Consider the following 20309-nt stretch of genomic DNA (forward strand, 5'->3'; position numbering starts at 1 on the left):
TTAACGGGGACAAGGTTTCCATTTTGCAAGATGAAAAGAGTTCTGGAGATTGGTTACACAACAATGTGAATATACTTAACGATACTGAACTGTAATTATAGTTAAGATGGTAAATTTTATGGTATGTGCATTTACAACAATTAAAAAAAAAAGGTCCCGAGACCCAGGCAGGCAAACACAGACAGCTTCCTGAGATAGGACGGACAGAAGAAAGAGGCATGTGCATCTGGCCATTTTTCTTTTCTGCCTGTCACACGTGGTTATTAAAAGTTTTTGTCACAGTGTGTCCAGGTGTGGATGTTTCCTTTGAATTTACCTTCAGTGTTGGGGTCTTTTCATCTACAAACACGGACCTTTATACAGCCTGTCTCTTCATCAGGAAACCCATGTGGCTCTCAGTGTCCTCTGAATTTATCTTTTTCACGTTCCTCCCCTTGCAGAGGGTCTCAAGTCCACCTTCCTGCCACCGATCTCACATTCTGCAGCGTCAGCTCCACATTCGCTGCTTCCAATAAGGAATCCGAACCAGCTAGCGCTTCATATCCTTGCAATTCCTACTTTCCTCATTAATCTCCCTTTCTCACCCTGTTGTTTTTTTTCCCATCTCAGTGTGGCCTCTTTTTGTGGCATTTTGTTCTTTTTCCACAAAGTCCATTTCTTCCGGAACCTGCAGTAGATCATTTTCAGAGGTCAGAGTTCAGCTTCCGTAGTACTTATCCTATGCCCAGGGTTTTTCCCCACTTGCTCACCCTTGAAGGAGGTGTGATCTAGTGAGACCCACACCTATCATCTGTCTAGTGTGACATTATGATTTATAATAATAAGCATATATTTGGTCTATGTCCCTGTTTCTGGGAAAAAGCTCCTAAGCCCTTGGTATTTCCTAAGTGATGACAGCGACAACTGCGTCTTTTCTTATGTTAATGAGGTGACTTTTGGAAAGCCCCTGGGTCAGCTAAGGATGCAAGCTGGTTGCCAGGGGAATCAACCATGTTATTAGGGGGCTGCAACTTTCAGTCCCACCCCCTGACCTCCGGGGAGGGGTGGGGGTTGGGGGTTGAGTTCAATCACCAATGGCCCAGGATTTAATCAATCACACTTATGAAACAAAGCCTCCATAAAAACCCCAAGAGTACGGGTTCAGAGAGGTTCCGGGTTGGTGCACACGTGGAGATGTGGAGAGAATGGCGCGCCCGGAGAGCATGGAGCTCCGAGCCCTTCCCCACACTTGGCCCTCTGCTTCTCTTCCGTGTGGCTGTTCCTGAGTTATGTCCTTTTATAATAAACCAGGAATCTAGCAAGTAAATGTTTCTCAGAGTTCTGTGAGCCACTCTAGCAAATTAATCGAACCCAAGGAAGGGGTCGTGGGAACCTCCAACCTATAGCTGGTCAATCAGAAGCACAGGTGACAACCTGGACTTGGGATAAGAGTCTGAAGGAGGAGGGGGCAGTCTCGTGGAACTGAGCCCCTTAAGCTGTGAGATCTGAGGCCATCTTCAGGTGGATAGCATCAGAACTGAGTTGAACTGTAGGATACCGAGCTGGTGTCAGCCAATTGCTTGTTGGTGTGGAAAACGGCACCCACGCATTGGAAGTGGTGACCGGAGTCTTGACCGTGTCCCACGGCTGCCTCCCTGGGTAAGAGCTGAGTCCATCACTTAGGGCTCTGGCTTGCTGAAGGCCGGCTCAGGGCCAAGACTCTGACCTTGGGAAGGGACATCTTCACCCACCCCTATGGCCTGGGTCTCCAATACTCGCAACAATGGAATCCACGGAAAGCTACAAAGTGTCTGTATCCCAGGACTCTTCCTGGCCCTGTTGAAGGCCGTCGGCCCTGCTGGACTCCTGGCAGTGGCTTCTGAGCTGCCTTCTATGAATGCACGTGGGAGGAAGTGGGCAGAGGGTGGAAGCAGGGCTCTTTCCACCCCAAAATGATCACGTGTGGGAAAAAGGCAGTTGCTTGACTTTCCAATTGGGGAAGTCCTCAGACTGAGGGAGAAAGGGGCATCCTCCCTTCCTTTGGCAGGTCTCGGATTCCTGAGAGGCAGGGGACCAGCTCCATCTGTCTTAGGCGAGAGAAGGTTCCCCCTAGACTGTCCACCTGTCTTTGTTTTCAGTGTTTTTCATCTTTGTTTTGGTGTGTCTTCTTAGGTATTTTAGGGGAAAGCTGGGGGAAGCCACATGAGGCTGCCAGGCACACACTATTTTAAACCACAGCCACCCCCTTCTCTTTTAAACTCGAGGTTTTAAACCCATTCCCAGAAGGAAGGCCCCGCGGGAAATTAGCTTGTACCTGTCTCTCTCCTCCAGGCATGACTCCACAGTTTCTGCAACAGAGCCGAGGCAAGGAGGGAGGCGGCAAGCTCTGAGTATTAACCGGCAGAGGCAGACAGCTTCAATATTGAAGCCAGCAGAGCCCGAATGTGCAAAGCTACTTAATGAGGTTGCAATCAAACAGTCCACCAGAAGGAAATTAATTATAGTCCAGAGGGCAGGCAGCAAGTGGAACAGGCTGCTGCTTCTCCTCTGGCTCTAGAACGCCACAGGCGGCTCCTCCTGAGGGAGGGGACACAGTCTGGACTCCCGGCCTCAGCTGGGGGGCTGGACTCCTGTTCCCGCCCCCGTGACATTCCGGCTTGCTGTCCAGGGGATTCCCAGGGGAGGGAAGGGCACTGTCAGGTGCTATGAGGGAAATGCAGCCCAAGGAAGCCACCAGGGAGAGAAGCCAGAACATCTTAGAGTGAAGGGGCCTGGTGCAGAGTCTAGGCAGCTGCTTGCTAAATGAAGACACCGGCCTACGAGGAAGGTGGGCAGAGTCTTAAAAGTGCCACAGGGAACAGAGGGAACACCTGGTGTAGATACACATGCCGGATGTGAGAAGCAGGTGTGGGGTGCACTGTCTAAACGGTGGCCCCCAAGACACGTCCACATCCTAGTCCCCGGGACCTGTAAATATTACCTCCTTTAGAAAAAGGGTCTTTGCAGATGTGATTAATTTAAGGATCTCAAGATGAGATCATCCTGATTATCCAGGTGGGCCCTAAATCCAACGATAGGTGTCCTAATAAGAGACACACAGAGAAGACAGCGACATGAAGATGGAGGCAGAGACTGGAGCAATGAGGCAGCCATAACCACCAGAAGCTGGAAGAGGCAAAGAATGCAATGCCCCCTAGAGCCTCTGGAGGGAGCACGGCCCTGCCGGCACCTTGATTTCAGACTTCTGGCCTCCAGACCCGAGAGAGAAGAAATTTCTCTGGGTCCAAGCCTCCTAGTCAGTGGTCACCTGTTATGGCAGCCCTTGAAACTAACATACCAGGTAAAAACAGAGGTGGCATTTTCCCCAGAGGATACACCAGGGAGAAAAGCTCAGGGTGTGTGGGCAGGGACCCTTCCCCTCCTTGGGCTGGTGGGGACCCCAGCCAGGGCCACAGCTGTGGGCAACGACGGACCATTATCGTTAGAAATCTGCTTGCTGTCTCTGCCAGCCCTGAGTCCCCTCTGGGTGCAGGTATCCCCAGCACACTCTGCTGTCTGCTCCAGAGGTGGGCCTGGCCTCATCAGAAACGCTTCCTGTAGGACCACCTGCCCTAAGATGGTTCTCAACTCATCATGAGAAAGGTCATTTTACAAGTAGTGAAGGGAATTGTGACACCTGCAACAATGCGGATGAACCTTGAGGACATTATGCTGAGTGCAATAAGCCAGATACAAAAGGATAAAGACTGTATGATTCCACTGGTATGAGGTACCCAGAGGAGTCAAGTTCATGGAGATGGAAAGTAGAAGGGTGGCTGCCAGGGGCTGGAGGGAGGGGGAGTTTAATGGGGACAGAGTTTCAGGTGGGGAAAATGAAGAGTTCTGTAGATGGATGGTGGTGACGGGTGCACAACAATGTGAGTGTGCTTAATGCCACTGAACTGTACCTCTAAAAATGGTAAATTTTATGTTATGTATATTTTACTACAATAAAAAAAACAAGTGGTGAGCTCATAGTCATTGGAAGTATGTAAGCAGCGGGGAGATACTCATCACTCCGCACTGCCGTGGCAGGATTTCTGTACCATGAAGGAAGGTAGACACTAAGGAATCTTCCTTCTGGCTCCCTGTGATTCTCATCATTAGCATGACCTTGGATGCAAGCTCCCCGAGCCAAGGGTGTCGAGGGGGTGCACCATCTAAGACGATGCTGCTAATAGCTGCAAGAGGTGGGGCCCTGAGGAGAGGAAGAACAGGGAGGGAACTCTGAAGGAATCAAGCAATAAATAGAATCTAATCCAGCGATGAAGCCGCCTGGACGGGGGAGGAGGAGTTTGGGGGTGGGGGAGACTGAGTACTGGAGAGGGAGGGAACAAGTAACTCCAGTGAGTAATGAGTAACTTGAGTAACTCGCCCGCGGGCGGGAGAGACCACCCACTGGAGGGGGGGGAAGGCGCCTGGGCCCCAGCTACCATGCCCCGGGCTCATTTGCTCTGAAGAGGTGCACTGCTTCCTCGAGACAAAGTCCTCGAGACAAAGTGTCCTTAACCCAGAAAGGGCTGAATTAACCCAGGAGTTACTGAAGTAAATCGACCTCAGATAAACTTAAGAATGTATCAGTCTGGTATTTCACACATATCTGTAACGTTTGAGGTCTATCAGAGTACCCAACAGATTAGCCTTCAAAGTCCAGTTTGAAATTGGCTTATGATTTTTGGCTGAGTTTGTGACGGTTTTTGAAATTTTAAGAGAACTTAAAATTCACCCTATTCATAGCTTAATTTGTTAAATTTTAAGAACTGTTTAGGAACTTGGGAAAGTCTTGTTTTTTAGGATGGGTATTTATAAATGTAAGAAAACCAGATATGTTAAGTTTGTAAAATCACTGATATTTAAAGAAATTTAGTTAATGAAGTCATAAGACCCCTATCCTTAAATGTGATTGTTTAAATCTACTAGATTCATAAGCAGAATAATGAAATTTGTAAGTTAAACTTAAAATCTTAGGAAACACTAGGCTTTAAATTTTCCACTTGAATATATTGAAAAGTAACTGAGAAAACCCAAGTAGCCATAAGTACTCTGTGTATGTGTGGTGTGTGTGTACAGACATGCCACCAAGAACACCAAAAACCTCCCAAGGACACAATTATGCAGATGACGTGCAGGAGGGGCAACTCTTACTCTGTGATGGGGGCATGGCGCCCTGGAGGATGGCTACTGAAGTGAGGAGCCAGAGGCACACAGCTCAGACCTGGAAAATACCCAACAGCAAAGCTAACTCACAAGTCATAAAAGTCACCACCACATGGCCCTTTCCCTAAAAGAAACACCCCACAGCACTGGAGCCCTGTGTGACGGTGAGGCCTCCTAGACCCCCTGCCGGTGTCCAGGGTGACTGCTCGGCCCCTGGTTGCAGCCTTGGACATTGCCTCTTGAGGGCAGGCTGGCTCGGCGTCCACCACCCCCACAGGCCTGGAGCTGGCACCCAAGGGGACGCCCAGGAGTACTGGGCTAACTTGACACCAGCCTGACACTACTGGTCAGGGCCACTCTGCAGAGGTCAGAGTCAAGAAACTGCTGATAGGGGCTGGCCCCATGGCTGAGTGGTTAAGTTCGCGCACTCCGCTGCAGGCGGCCCAGTGTTTCGTTGGTTCGAATCCTGGGCGCGGACATGGCACTGCTCATCAAACCACGCTGAGGCAGCGTCCCACATACCACAACTAGAAGAACCCACAATGAAGAATATACAACTATGTACCGGGGGCTTTGGGGAGAAAAAGGAAAAAATAAAAATCTTTAAAAAAAAAAAAAAAAGAAACTGCTGATAGAAGTCACTGGCCACCCACTGCCCCCTGCCCAACTCGGCCACCTGGCTACGGGGCAAGGAGCAAGAGGCAAGGAGTGGCCTCAGGGCTGCTGTCCCCACAGGGGCGGCTTGTGACTCTCCTTCTCCTCCAAGGCCACCCAGCCCCTGCAGGGTTTTGAAGTGAGGCATCCCAGCAGGCTGGCACTCCTTAATCGTGACAAGTGGCCTGCCTTCCCCTCCAGGATGCAGCAGGCTGGCTGGTGGCTTTGCTCGACAAGGGGCTTCATGGCTGCGTGTTGTTTGTCTTTTAACTTTGAAGTCTTTAAAAATGACACCCTCTGCATGAAACAGGCCTCTGGAAACAGATGCCTGGCCGTTGCCAAGTGTAAATTTAATTAAAATCCAAGAAACAGCAGTAGCAACAAATAAATACCAGAAGGATGCTTTCTTTTTAAAAAAATATAAAGTCAGCTGGGAGGCGTAGCAGGCCTGAGGAGGGTTTGGTCTGCTCCCCGTGGTGACAGCTCCATCCAGACTCTGCTCAGGGTGGGGCCAGGAGACTCCCCAGGTCCCAGTGCTGGGTTAGACCCTGAGTCACTGTGTGGCCCGGGCAAGCCACCCCTGCACGCCCCAGCTACAAGAGGATTGCACCAGTTCATTCTTCCTGAAGAGTGGGCGGAAAGCAAAAGAGGTCAGCAGAAGATGGCCTTGGACCACAGAGGTTTGGAACACAAAGAATTCAACAACCATTTCCTTTCTCCTGTTGGACGTTTTAGCTACTGTGCTTTATCTCTGAAAGTGTGGTGGCATCTGCACTATTTCCCAAACTTATTTTCCAAGCTCCTCCCCACACCCCCTTCCATAGCATCTTGTGGGACTGGGATTCCACAGAAATCTGGGGTCAGAGGGTCCCTGAGGTCCACCGGCTCCTACATTCCACAAATTCTCAGCACTTTGTCATCGATCCCAGCACCCTCTTGATCTTTGCTTGGGAAATGATCTGAATCAGTCGTTTATGCCTTCTGGAGAAGGCATTTAAGCCTCTTTGTCCCTCTTTGTGGTAAATTTTGTCCATTTTAAATGGAAGGTTTGGTCTGTTGTCAAAGGAGCGGCAGGTATTACAAAGCTGGAGGCGCGACTGAAAGGTTCCTTCCAGCTCCCCAGAAACCTGCTTTCCAAGGAGGACAGACTTCACGGCAGCAGCCCATTTCTCAGATGGAGAAGCTGACGACTGGGGGGTTGTGTCACACAGTGAGCCAGTGGCAGGAACAGGAGGACCCCAGAAGTTTCTAACTGTCTCTCCCAGCCACCAGCCCTTGGAGGACAAGTGTATTAGTCAGGGTTCTCCAGAGAAACAGAGCCGATAGGGTTTGGCAGGGGGTGGGAGGGGAAGAAAGAGATTTAAGGAATCGGCTCACAGGACTGTGGGATCTGGCAAGTCTGAAATCCGTAGGGCAGGCTGGCAGAACTCCTTCCAATTTTTTCTCTCAAGGTCTTCAACTGATTGGATGAGACCCACCCACATTATGGAGGGTCATTGGCTCTACTCAAAGTCCATTGATTTAAATGTTAATCTCATCTAAAAAATACCTTACAGTGACATCTAGACTCATGTTGACAAAAAACTGGCTACTATGGTCTAGCCAAGTTGACACACAAAATTAAGCCTCACCACACAGAGGGTCTTCACCACTTTCTATCTCTAGGTCAGAGGCAAGGCCCAGGAGAGCCTCCAAGACTCTGGGCGAGCAGAGATGAGTCACACTGGACAAGGAAGCCAGCTTGAATCAAGCCACTTCTAACTCCAGGAAGGCAGCGGTGCAGAGGGAGGAGGAGGAGGAGATCCCCCAGGATCTGCGGTCGTGGGCAAGGCCTTGCCTGCGCCTCCATGCTCAGCTGATTTCCCCAGGACCTTTCAAATCAGAATCAGCGAGCCGGACGGCCTGTTACTATGGAGCTGCATGTCATCCTCCGGGCAGTGCAGAGAGCAGGAGCTCGCGCAGGAAAGGAGCCACAGATGCCCTCTCCGAGGACTTCCCAGCAGGCACCCCAACCAGGTGGAATTTTCCCCATCTCAAGGCCCTGCTCCTCCTCAGGGCCTCACTCTCCCCAGAGACAGAAGGAATGGGTCACAACCAGCAGAACAAGAAGGAACCAGTGAGACTTAAAGGCTGCAAAGGAAGAGGTGAGGCCAGGGTCCTTGGGGACGGGGCGGGCGTTGCCTGGTTTCTGGGAGGTCACTGAGTTTGTCCACAGCTTTGGGGGACCCTGGGAGGGAGAGGTTGGAGGTGGGGGTGGGAGAGGTGAAAGGGCAGCCAAAGGCCCAGTGAAGGTCCAGGGCTTTCCATCCCAGCATCTCTGGATTCTGCCTCCAGGATTTCCCTCCGTGGGCCTCTTCACTCAAGAGCACAGCCCAGGGGGAACACGCGGGGGGCGCTTTGTCCACACCTGCTCTCACATTCCCAACCGGCTGCCCTTGCTCCTTTGGGTTTCCTGACCAGCCCTTGGCAGTTTTCTAAAACAGTTCTGCTAATTCCATCCCAATACCCCCTCTCCTCTTCAGGCCTGACCCCTCCAGCTCCCTCGTGCCCCCATTTCTCTCAGAGTGCCTTCTGCTGGGTCTTGGCTCGTGGACCAGCCTCTCTGAGACGTATCATACTAAAAACATTTCTATTATTCTCGCCCTGCTTGACTGGGCCGATTCTCAGCCAGCAGGCGATCTCTGGAGAGAGAGGATTCTTGGAACCCACTGTGTCGGAGTTGCCATATGCAAGAACCGGCCCCCTCCGTGCTCCTGGTGGTCTCCGGGCGAGAGCCATCTGGAAACCCCACAGGCAAGATCATGCCTAAAAGTGCTTTTACCCCACTATTCCACAACTCCAGAAAAAAGTGAAAACACAGGTCTGCACTTGAGAATAACAATAAAAGTTCAGAAGACCAGCACATCCTAGGAAAATTAAATCGAATGGAATTATTTAGTCTGGAGACGTGGAGGTTATTTACAGGGGGTGGGAAGCATTTAGATCTTATTTTCCCCAGAACTGGTAAAGGCAGGAATGTAAACAGTCTAGGAAGCTGGAGGGGAATTCCTGGATCCCTGGGGGTCCAGAGCCCATGGGATCCCAGCAAGGAAGGACACCATGATGCCCCTGCTGTGCCCTGGTGCTCCCGACTGGGCTTGACTCCAGACTCACTCAGGACGTCTTCAATTCCATCTGACACCCTTTGAGAGGCAGGAGTATTGAGACAGAACCTTCTAGAAGAAGATGCCCCACTGCTTTAGCTCCCTGATTCAGGAGGAAGAGGGCAAGCATCTGGCTCAGAGGCAGAAATCATGTCCTGGCTGACATTTCACTGTTCCCTGCCTTAGGTGATCTTGGAAGGCCATTCCCAAGGAGATGGGTGGGAGAAGTCATGAAGCTCCTGACTGGCCTCAGCTATAAAGACTCTGATCTTTGGTGCACTTTCACCAAGACTGCCAAGTACAGCTGTGTAGGATGTGTACTGCACAGGGTGTCTGGGTAAGGCTGAACTCACCAAGCCTTGACTCTGGCCCTGCCAACCAGACAGCCATCGTCTTCTACTTCTCACAAAGGCACTGTATGGGGTTGGAGCTACCCTGCATCTCACTGAAGGAAACTGAGGTGATAAGTCATCCTTGGGTCACCTGGACTCACTCACTGAATGGCCTCCACCTCCAAAGTCCTTGGCTTCCCTAGGCTGCCAGGAGCAGAGGCACGGCCAGGCTCTGATCTGAGGTCAGTGAGCTCACGAAACAAGCACCTTACTGGGGCCACCTTCTCTTCAGGTCACGGTCCTGCTCTCTGCTTCCTCCAACCTTAGTTCATCTTAGCTACTGCTGTCTCAACATCCTACTTTAAAATACAAACTGTTGAGAAGGTGCCACTTAGAGAACGTGCTCAGGGGAACAATGCTCCGCACTCTTGCCCTCTCCTGAGGTCTGGCCTGTGCAACCTCCCGCTCCTGCCAGTTCATACAACAGGGAAGGGGCAGCCAGAGTTCCCTGCCATGTGTGGACTCCCAGAGCCCTCCCTCCATCATGTCCCTAAGGATGGGACCCGAGCCACCTGCCCCAACCTGAGGAAGCTGAGAAAACACCGAGTTATTCACTGGGACAGATCGAGGCCTCACTTCCAGTGCTTCTCTGGGGATCACTGGGTAGGATAGGGCTTCAGGAGACGGGGACCTGGTGCCAGTCCTGTGTGACCTGTACAGACCACGGCACCTCCCTGGGCCCCTCTGCACATCCGGGGAACTCAGCTCTGATGCAGGCTTTCTCACCAGAGGGAAGCATGTGAGCCCCTTCCCCTCCCTCCAGCTCCTCTGGGAGGCAGAAGGGGCAGCTCCAGCCCCCTTGGGCCTCTAAGGACACTTAACCCCCAGCCCTGCCTGTCCTCTGGTGACTGGGACCCAGGACCACTGCCAGGAGTGGGCCAGTGAGACCACAATATGCCATATGGTCAGGCAGCCCATTAAAAAGCCTGAGGCAAGGGCCGGCCCAGGGGCACAGTGGTTAAGTTCGCACATTTTACTTCGGTGGCCTGGAGTTTGCTGGTTCAGATCCCAGGTGTGGACATGGCACCACTTGGCACGCCATGCTGTGGTAGGCATCCCACATAGAAAGTAGAGGAAGATGGGCACAGATGTTAGCTCAGGGCCAGTCTTCCTCAGCAAAGAGAGGGGGATTGGCAGCAGATGTTAGCTCAGGGCTAATCTTCCTTAAAAAAAAAAAAGGCCTGAAGCCTAGGTCAGCAGCTGGCACAGGTGGGCCCAGAGTTCCCCCCCGCCCCCCTATGCTTCCTCCTCAGTAGCCCTTGCTCTCTCTTGCTGGCTCACATGCCTGGTGAGGAAGTGACCTCCCACAAGAAGGGCATGAGAGCCCTAACTAAGAGATTATACACCAGTCTTGGCAAACACCTCAGTCGTGCTGGGCTTACTGCAGGAGACCGGAGCTTACTCAGTACCCGGGCCCAGCAGGTGCAAGAAAGGAGGACACCCCCAGGGATGGCCGGCCCAAGCAGGCGTCTGAGGGCGGGTGGGCCAGAGTCAGGCACTGTCAGTTGTGTTGTCCCTGTCAGGGTAGGTCGGGTTGGGTGAAGTAGCCTGGCATTCAGCAGTGGAAGGGAGAAATGCCTGTCCCCGTCCTGCACTGGAGCCACGGGGACAGGCCCCTGGGGCAGCGGGGCGAGCAATTCTAGTCTGACCACTTACCAAGAGTGAAAATCAGAAAGATAGGTTTTGTTTCCCACTGGGATTCCTCTGGGACCACAGGAGCCTGAACAGCCCCCCAGCTGACCAGAGCCCTCCCTCCTCAGCGGCACCTGCAGCTCCTGTCCCCTCCTCCCCAACCCTGGCCATGGTCTACACACAGCTCTCTCCACGATATGCAGCCGTGGCTCCGTGGGCCAGGTCTCAGGCAATGCAGAGGCGGGTGCTGAGGGGGAGGGCCAGGCAATGGAGAGGGGTATGAGGTGGCAAGGGGCTGCCAGGTGTGCTGGGCCAGACAGGTCCAGGTCTGGGGCGGTGGGCTCTCATGGCCCCAGCACCATGGGAGGGAATCCTGCCGCTCTTTGTCGGGCTGAGGCCAGAGCACCCGGTGGCAGCGACTGCATGCTCAGAAGTAAGGGCAGCAGGGGCTGGGGGTCGTAGGCTGCTGCCTTCCCAGGCCACAATCTGGGCTCCCTGCAGGTGGGTGGTGTGCTTGAGTGGGCAGGGCTTCCGGTCTCCCCTTGGGGTCCTACCCCTTGCCTGGTGGCCCTCAGTGGGAGAGGGGTGTCCCGCAAGCCTCCTTGGGCAGCCTGCAGCTGTGGGTGGTAGCTCCACGGGGAGAGCAGCTGTGAGGTGGGGGCAGAGTGCCTGGAGGGGGCACAGAGAGAGCTGACACTCCCTGCAGGGCACTGGTGTGCTCCAGGGGAACCCTGGGCTGAGGGCAGGCAACTGGTATGGACAGCAGAGGGGCAGGCCTGGGCACCTGGGCTGCTGGTAGGGGCCACTCAGGGCAAGTGAGGCAAAACCCCAGCTGGGAAGTGGGAAGGGTTGGCTCCCTGCAGCTCCCAGGCTCAGCACCTGTGTCTACCTGGGAGCCCCGTGGGAGAGGAGCAGTTCGCATAGCAGCCAGCATGTGTGCTGTGTGCCTTGCACCTGTGAATGGCCCCCCACTGTTGTCTCCTACTGTCACTCCTCTGGCTCTCTGCCCAGCCTGGCTACTCTGTATCCGTGGCCAGAGTCAATGGCAGAGCCAGAATCTGACTGGCTCTGTCTGGCTCTATAATCACTCACCACCCATCTACAGCACCGGCTGCCCCTCTGACACCTTCTAGTGATGGACATGGTGGCAGGCTCTACTTTTCCCAGTTTTTCCAACCCGCGCCATCCACCTGTGGGTGCCCATCAGTGTCTGTGAATGAAAGAACCAAGCACTAGCATGGCCAGGTAGCAGAAGGCACAGGGCAGGTCTTTGCCTTGAGGACAAAGACCCCTGACGCCCTGCCTGAGCTGGGAGGCCTGGGTCTCCATGGGCAGGAGAGGCACAAAGCAGGGTGGGCCTCGGGAGAGGGAGGGGGGAGAGGCAGATGTGAGAGGGGCCAGGCAGCCTCCACAGGGTGGAGGGGGAGGAGAGAGAGCCTGCGATGAGGCCGACGGGCAGTGGGACCCAGGAGGGCCCGCCCGAGGCTGGAGACAGGCCTTGTTCTCCTCCCTGACACCCTGGGTGAAGGGCCCACGGCTCCCAAGACAACACAGGGTCTGTCAGCACTGGCCTTGCTCATGTGCTGCGGCCTGGAGTGACGAGAAAGTCTGCAAGCTCCTCACTCTGGCTTCTGCCCCAGAGCTGTGCGACTTGGCCTTCCACCCTCCTCTGTCCCACCAGGGGGGTCAGCTAGGACCGCTGTCAGCACGGCAGGCTGGCCTCCGCAGCCTGGAGAGCCAGTGTGCAGGCTGAGTGTGGACCAGCCCCAGGGCCTTGGGGTCTGCATCACACTGGAAGCCCCTCTCCCTGTGCCCCGACAGGGGACAGAGGAGTGACTTCAGGGCACGAACGTGAATCCAGCTCAGGGCCTGGAATAAGTGACCACCGCAGGAAAGAATGTGTCTTTCTGAAGCCACAGGAGCCTGGTGGAACCTGAGTGGTGACAGAGAACCTCAGTGCTCATCTCAACCACACACTCCTGAATTTTGCAGATGGGGAAACTGAAGCTGGAGAAGGGACGGGGGCAGGTTGGGGTCTGAGCTGGAACCAGAACCGAGGCCTCCCGGTTCACAGCGAAGGCAGCCACCGCCACGGCAGAGCTCTTACCCTGGGCCATGCCGAGCGCTCGCACGGCGCTGGCCTCTCGGATGCTCGCAATCCCTCTGTGTGGTAGGGGACAATTATTACTACTGTTTTCCCTGTTTGGTTGCCTGGTGCCTCCCCAGTGCCTAGAAGAACAGGCCCTAGATGGTGAAACACATGAATTAATTCCTACTGTCTTATTTTGGCTCCTCTGTATTTTCTCGTTTTCCTATAATGATTATACGCTGCTGTTATAAATGTTTTTAAAACCCCGCCATTTTTTACTTTAAGCAACATCCTGCCGACCTAACAAGACTATTTAAGGAGAAAAATAAACATGGAAAATGCTTTATGGAGCAGAAAGCAATGTACAGACGCAAGGGGTGTCTCCAATGCTGGCCCTCCCACCCAGGGTGCCGGGCCGCCAGCAGACAGCTAAAAGCAGCCGGCACCTCCTCTCCACCACCACCAACTGCTTCCAGTTCCCATGGGTCCCAGAGCCCCTTCTTCCTGCCATGAAGGCTTGGGGTGGGGTGGGGGTCCAGAGGGAAGCTGACCAAGGTTGGGCAGAGTAACAAGAGACAACAAGTCTGCTTCTCACCCAGGGAAGGGAGAGACACAGAGAGAAACACACAGACCCAAAGAGAAGCTGCAGAAAGCAGAAGGCAGAGGGGCAGAAAGACAGGCAAGGACATGGAGGATAGAGCGGGGTAGGGATAGCTCTAGAGGCGGGCACGGGCCTCAGGCCCAAAGTGAGGCACCTCTGCAGGCAGACGCACTCTGACACTCTCCACCCTCAGCGGGACTCCTGCGTCTATCCTGGTTAAGATAAAGTTAGAAACATCAAAATGCCACATCCCTTTGAGCAGCAGCCGTCGGCAGAACTCCATATGGCTGCAGCAGCCAGGAGTTTGAGCTAATAAAAGTTAAAAAAAAAAAAAAAAAAGCTGGGAAATGCTCCCGGAGAGCCACGTGGGCACTGCTCAGGGCCAGTGGGTGGGGTGGGTGGGGATGGGGAGGAGAGCTGGGTCCCCACCCCTGCTCCGAGTGTCAAGGTCACTGTTATCATGAGAACAACCAACTCTGTAAGTGACAGCACACCCAAGATACAGCCACTGAGTCTGCCGTTTTAGACAACTGGGCCCCTCTCCCACCCCTCCAGTTTCTCCTAATGAGAAAGGATATGATACAGCCAGCAGGGGCCAGGAGATGGAGCACAGAGGAGGAGTGTCATTTTTCTTATAGGTCACCCACAGTGCGGCTCTTGGTAGGGGGGCAGATGGTTGGCCGAGACCTCCACTATGGGGAGGCGATCTTCTCAGATATTGACGCCACTCCCTGGGCATCACACTGGGGAAGGCAGACAAAGACCCTGATCACCTGGACAACCCTTCTGCAAAGGTGGCTCTCACCTGCTGGAGGTGTTGGGGGTGCAGAGAGCAGCCACCAGAGCCCCGAGAATGGGGAAAGTGATGGCACTGACTCTGAGGGTTACTGGAAGGGTGACCTGCTCCTCTGCTGGACTGAGAAGCAGAGCCAGACTCTGCTGGCTTCTGAAAGAGACACCTGGGGCGGTGGCCAGGAGGAAGTGTGCCCGAGGGGAGGTTTAAAATTCAGCATAAGGATTTCTTGAAAACCCACTGTGCCCAGTATAGGATCTAGGGCCTCTGCCCAAGAAAAGCACACATGGAATTGAAATGACACTGGGGGAAGTGGAGAGAGGGGTGCACCAGTGCACCAAGGGGGGTTACACCAAGGTGGGGGTCCACTGGTGGAGCCCAGGGTATAGTAGGAGCTGAAGATAGAGAGCAAAGCAGCTTCTGGTCATCTCCGAGGAGGTGGGTATTTGTCCCAAAAAGAAGGACTCTACCTCAACAGACCTGAAGTCAGGATAGCCAGCCCAGCCCCATGCCCTGCCATCACGCCTGGCCATACAGATGCTGCCGTGTCCCTGACCCTGGAAACCAGTGAAGCAGGCCCTGGCATGAGATTCCTTCTGCATCTTCATCACTGGAAACACCTGCATGCAGCCCAGTCAGAGAGCGGTGGATTTTAAAAAGGAAGGTTTCTCTTTGTGGCTGGAACAAACATGATTCAGCACAAGCAGCAGATCAGCAATGTGGAGACCAGGCTCTCCTGTCAGGCTCCGCTCCCTTCCCGCTGCTTCAGCAGAGGCCCCAGACTGCACCTGCCGGATGGGATCCCCCGATGCCCACAGAGGCCGGGCACCATGCCACTCCTCTCTCCAAGAACACCACCACCTGGCAGGCTGCCAGGAACAGCCAAGCCCCAGGGACAATCGTTCCCAGGAATCCAACCACGCTGAAAGCAAACTCACCAGATCTCACGAGCGTCCTAGCAAGCCTGGTAAATAAGCCCCCAGATGCACAGCTGCAGCCGGGGACTCAAGTGCTTCTGAGGACACACTGTGGCCGCGGGGGCAGATGCAACTCTTCACAGCACACCGACTTACTAAGGATTGTTGCAGGCCTGCGAGTGTTCAACATCGTGCCAGGGACAACAGTAGTGGTGGGGTCTCCACCTTAAGGAAGCATGTGACTTGGTCTGACAAATGAAATGGACATCACAGGAAAAACTGTGTACAGGTGATTAAATATCGCCCAGTGTACGGGCCCTAACAGGCAGCTGGATCTCAGAGCCATGGGCTGACGTGGCCAGGAGGGTGGCCTTGGAAAGGTAAGGAGCATTCCGTGGAAATAAGGAAAGGCACTCCAGGTGGAGGGGGAACGAGATCAGGGCCAAGGGTGGCGGAAATTCTTGCTCAGTGTCTGGTGGCCTTCCAACCTGCTCGCCTGAAGAGATTTTCTTAGACGGGTTGTTGGAGGAAAAAGGCGACCTTCAAAGGTCATTCTGCTCATCCTTCTGTCTCCAGGTAGGAAAGACTTGTCCAGTCTCCAGGTCCCCAGGGACCCTCCAAGTGCTTGTCCATTATCTTGCCCCGCTTGGAAAGCAAGTCGTCCTAGGTCCTGGAGGGTTCTTTTTTGCATTAGCTGATGTGGCTTCTGCTCCCAGGTATAGAATAAAGCCAGCCCTGCCACCCTGGCCGCAGCAGACTGAACCAGAAGTCCATGCGCAAGCCACACCACTGGGTAGGGCTGGGCAGGCTAACACTGAACAGCTCTGGCCAACAGGGCTGCACCATACTGAGTGGCAGTAAACCAACCTGATCAGACCTTCCTTATGGGAAAGCAGGGAGGCGGGCAGCTTCAGCCTGGTATATCCCAGGAAAACTGGTCCCTTATTCCAGTGTTCCATGAAGCTGGCCAACTACCCAGTCTGGGGTTTGGGGGACTCAGAGAAACTGCTGGGCGGAGGAGATGACGCCTCACCTTCCATACAGCCCAGCATTCGCTCTCTCTCCATGGCTAAAGGTTACTTCTTCCCCAGGGCTTCTTAAAGATGGCAAACCTGACCCCAGGACTTAGGGAGAGACATCTGGGCAAGGGTGAGGCCTGCAGGAATGGGGTCCAGGGAAGGGGAGAGGAGGCCTCTTCTCTCCACAGCTGGCTTCTTATATTCCCATGAGCACCGCCCCAGACTGCTTCTGAACTTGTAGTCAGCTTTTGATGCAGACTGAGCCCTGGCCAGGTAGACAGAATCCCCAAATCCTGGGCCCAGCCTGGGAAAGGATACCTCTTGGTACCCCTGCCCATAGCCTGGCCAGACGCAAAGTAGGGCAGCTTCTCCTGTTTCTTATCATCACCGCCATGAGAAAGTGTCTTGATTGCAGAGTCAACTGCAATTTCACACACTTTGTAGCCTTTGCTCTGCTCGGTACCCCAGATACCCTTTGGGAAATGAGGAAACACAACTTGGAGAGGTTATCTGCTGGGTCCAAGGTCAAAGCAGACTGAGGACCAGAAGGCAGGCCGTCAGAGCTGACTGTTGGCCCAGGCTCTTCTCATGATTGCACACTACTCCTAAAAGGAAGGGGACTGCTCTCTGCTCCTTTAAGGCAGCTTCCTGGCATCCTGCCTGCCCCTCTGGCTGCAGCTCAGGATCATTCACAACAGGAGGCCTCCTGATACTTCCCCAGCAAGTGACAAGCACAGACAGGCTGGAGATGCTCCAATCAGGGAAACCACCCCCCAAATCTTAGATGAGAAAGAAGGGCATTCAGAAGAAGTGGCACCAGCAGCCACCATGAATTAAATACGTGGTCCCGGAGTCCCTGTTTCCATATCCCGAGCCCGTAGCAAGTCACACAGCAGGGGGGAGGCACGGCACCACACTGGAGCATATTCTCATCTTGGGGTCTGTGAACCCTCTGAAATTCTTGCAAGATTGTGTATGTTGGTGCATTTGTCTGCGAATAGTGTCCAGGGTTCTTTCAGGACCATAAAAAGCTCAAGGACTCACAGAGGTTAAGAACCACAGGGACTGAGTATCTCAAGTCCCCTCCAAACCAGGGCTCTGGACACATACAAATCTGGCAGCCAAACATACATTATCAGACACAGGAGAAACTGACATGCAAATGGGCGTGTCTGTTACTCTCCTAGCTGCTATTACTCTCAGTCTGTTCCTGTTCATCGACGCCCACACCATGGGTCCCAGATAACCTCCCAGCAGGACTGAGCACCTGGGCTCTGCATACACCCCTTTCTTTGCCTACTGTGTTTCTGAAGGAGAGGCTTCCCTGTCTGACCCCTGGTGAGGCCCTGGGTGTTTTCCTGTCTCTCAGTGACTGCTCATTCCCTTTCTGAACATCACCACCTCCAGACTAGAGAAGGAAACTAGAAAGGAAAACACAATTTGGGAGAAGGAGACACTTCAGTGCACAGCACAGATCCAGTTCAACAGTCCTCTGAAGCCTCAGGGTCCTAGAACACTGCCTGTTTCTCATGGACACTTGGGATACCCCGTGCTCTCCTCCCACACTGCCCAAGGGCCCATGACAATCTCCTGCAGGGGCCCTGATCTGCACGTTCCGGGCAACACAGGGCAGCTCTCTAAGCCCCTTGGGCAGGCCCATTGCTGGCTCTGGAGAGGCCCACAGACCTCACCCACCAGCCAGAGATCGACGGAGCCTGACAAACGCCATGAAACTGGAAGACAAGCTATTCTGCTGCTTTCACAGAGAAGGGGAAAGTCTGATTACCCCTCCTGCCCCCATCAGCCCTTCCAGTCTTGCTACTAAGAAGGGAGTCAGGACATCAACAAGACCAACATTTCTCAGGAAATGCTCCCTGTCTCAGGGGCCTTAGGGGCTTATCTACTCTCCAAAAACCAGGGAGAAATTCAGCTTCCCTGGGATGTGAATCACACTCGTCCCCAGAGGGACTGAGGAGCCCAAAGTGTCTAGCTCCTCCTGCAGGCCCCACCCAACCGACCCATAAGAATTCTGGTTTCACTTTGTTCTTTTACCCTCCAAGGAGGGCTTGTCTTGACCCCCACCTTTCAGCCCCCTCGACTCTTCCACATCCCCCGAAGCACCTACCCCAGTGCTGGGGGAACAGCACGTCAGCAGTGAAACCTTCTTACTGTCTGGTGTGCAAAGGGGATATGATGATCTGGAAAATCCATTATTCTGTTTGAAAGCAAAAGAGTTTCCACAGAGGCCATACACTGGATTCCAACTTTTGAAAGACAAATATATACTGCTAAAGTTGGGTGGTGCGTAATGTCACCTTTCTTTGAAGATTCAAGTCAGAGAAGCCACCTGGGCATCCAGTGGCATCTCAGGCATCCTTCTGGATGTTGTTTGGAAAAGCCAAGGCAAGCAGAAGCCCCACGGCTTCCCAAGTCCTCAAGCGTCTGCTTCCGTCTCCCTGGGCAGCACACACCTTGGGAACACACGCTCCAGAGTAATAGCACACCAGATATAAAGGGGGGAGGGGTTGCTGCAGAATCCAGGAGGGATGTGCGTCGGATTAGATTTTGGAAGTTCCTCCCAGGAAGGTGCTCCCACAGCCTCTTTCATCAGTGATGCAAAAACTTCAGACAGGCCACCTGAGATTCCCCCTCCCCCATCCACAGGCGACTCCATCACTAATGGGGTCAATCTAACAAGAATATGGGGCCTGCCCTTGGCAACCTCCAAAGCTGGACCAAGACAACCTGTGTGGTAATGCAGCAAGGCAGCTTTTGCCTTCCTGCCTCTCTCCCAGTCAACAAAATACACGGAACAGGCCACCCCCTCCCTTAAAAGACAGTGAGGAAGGAAAACAAGTCGGAGAGGTGGATGACAGCACCAGCCCCAGGGCAGCCCTAAAGCAGAGGGGACCAGCCAGATCTGCAAAGTCAGTCCCTAACCAGTGGGACAGGGACAGGACAGGCCGAGGGCAGAGTGCTGGCAGCCTCCTGAAGTTCCTGCCAGCTGGGCAGTCACACAGGAAACCACATCCAGCTCCCCTCTCCCTCTCTCCACTGTTCACCAGGGGCTCATGGCTGAGCACCTGTCAAAGTTAGTCAGGGGAGATGAAGCACTGTCTCCCACCAGAACCGCAATCCAGGATGCCTCCCAGGGGGGCAAAAGACCTAGGGACTGGCATCTTACTAGCCGTAGGGCTGCGTCCTTGGACTCCCCCTGGGGAAGCTGGGTTCGGCTGACAACTGCGCATTCCTTGAGGACCCTTGGCAGGGGTGACTATCAGCGGGTAAAGAGGAAGAAAAGAACCCTGGCCCAGGCCAAGCATCCCTCCCTCCATCTCCTCCCACCAACCACCCCTGGGACCAGCCTCCTTCTCTGCCTGCCGGGGAGAGAGCAGGGACGTTATTCCAACAGGTCTCTCTCACCCGGGCCTCACCCGGCTAGCCGTCCTCCGCCCTGCCCTGAGGCCCTCCAATTCAGCCAGAGCGCCAAGGCACCTGCTGCCAGACCCGGCTGCATCCGGGCGAAAGGGGGCCCTGGGCGGTGCCCCTCGGCGCTCCCGGGCCTCCGAGAGAAGGGGCGGGGCGCTCCCAGTCCGGCGCGCCCCCCGCGCCCCCTCCCCGCGCTCACCTGGCGCAGGTGCTGCAGCAGCGTCCCCGCCTCCTCCCGCCGGCCCTGGCGCACCATCCGCAGCAGCTCCTGGACCATGCCGACGCGCCGGTGGTAGGGGGGCAGCCCCGCGCCGGCGCCCGCGCGCCCCGCCTTGTCCCCGGCGCGCAGCAGCAGCGACGCCCAGAAGTCGGGCCGTTCGCGGCGGGGGCCGGGCGCCGCGCCGGGGCTGGCTCTCTCCGCCAGGCTGCCCTTGGTCTGCCGGGTGCCCATGCCGCCGCCACCGC

The 20309-nt window shown here is 54.4% G+C and overlaps 1 protein-coding gene across 2 annotated transcripts in view; it reads right to left on the reverse strand.

Annotated features, from left to right (window-relative positions):
- Positions 1-20303, reverse strand: part of LRRC75A (leucine rich repeat containing 75A) — a 45516-nt gene extending 25213 nt beyond the window's left edge. For both annotated transcript variants that reach the window (XM_046675560.1, XM_046675559.1), the window contains exon 1: positions 20044-20303. In XM_046675560.1, coding sequence (XP_046531516.1) covers positions 20044-20295 — 252 coding nt within the window. In that variant the 5' untranslated portion in view covers positions 20296-20303. The remainder of the gene's footprint in view (positions 1-20043) is intronic.
- Positions 20304-20309: the final 6 nt, after the last annotated feature.

This window comes from Equus quagga, chromosome 11, assembly GCF_021613505.1.
Source record: "Equus quagga isolate Etosha38 chromosome 11, UCLA_HA_Equagga_1.0, whole genome shotgun sequence".
NCBI classification, from domain to species: domain Eukaryota; kingdom Metazoa; phylum Chordata; class Mammalia; order Perissodactyla; family Equidae; genus Equus; species Equus quagga.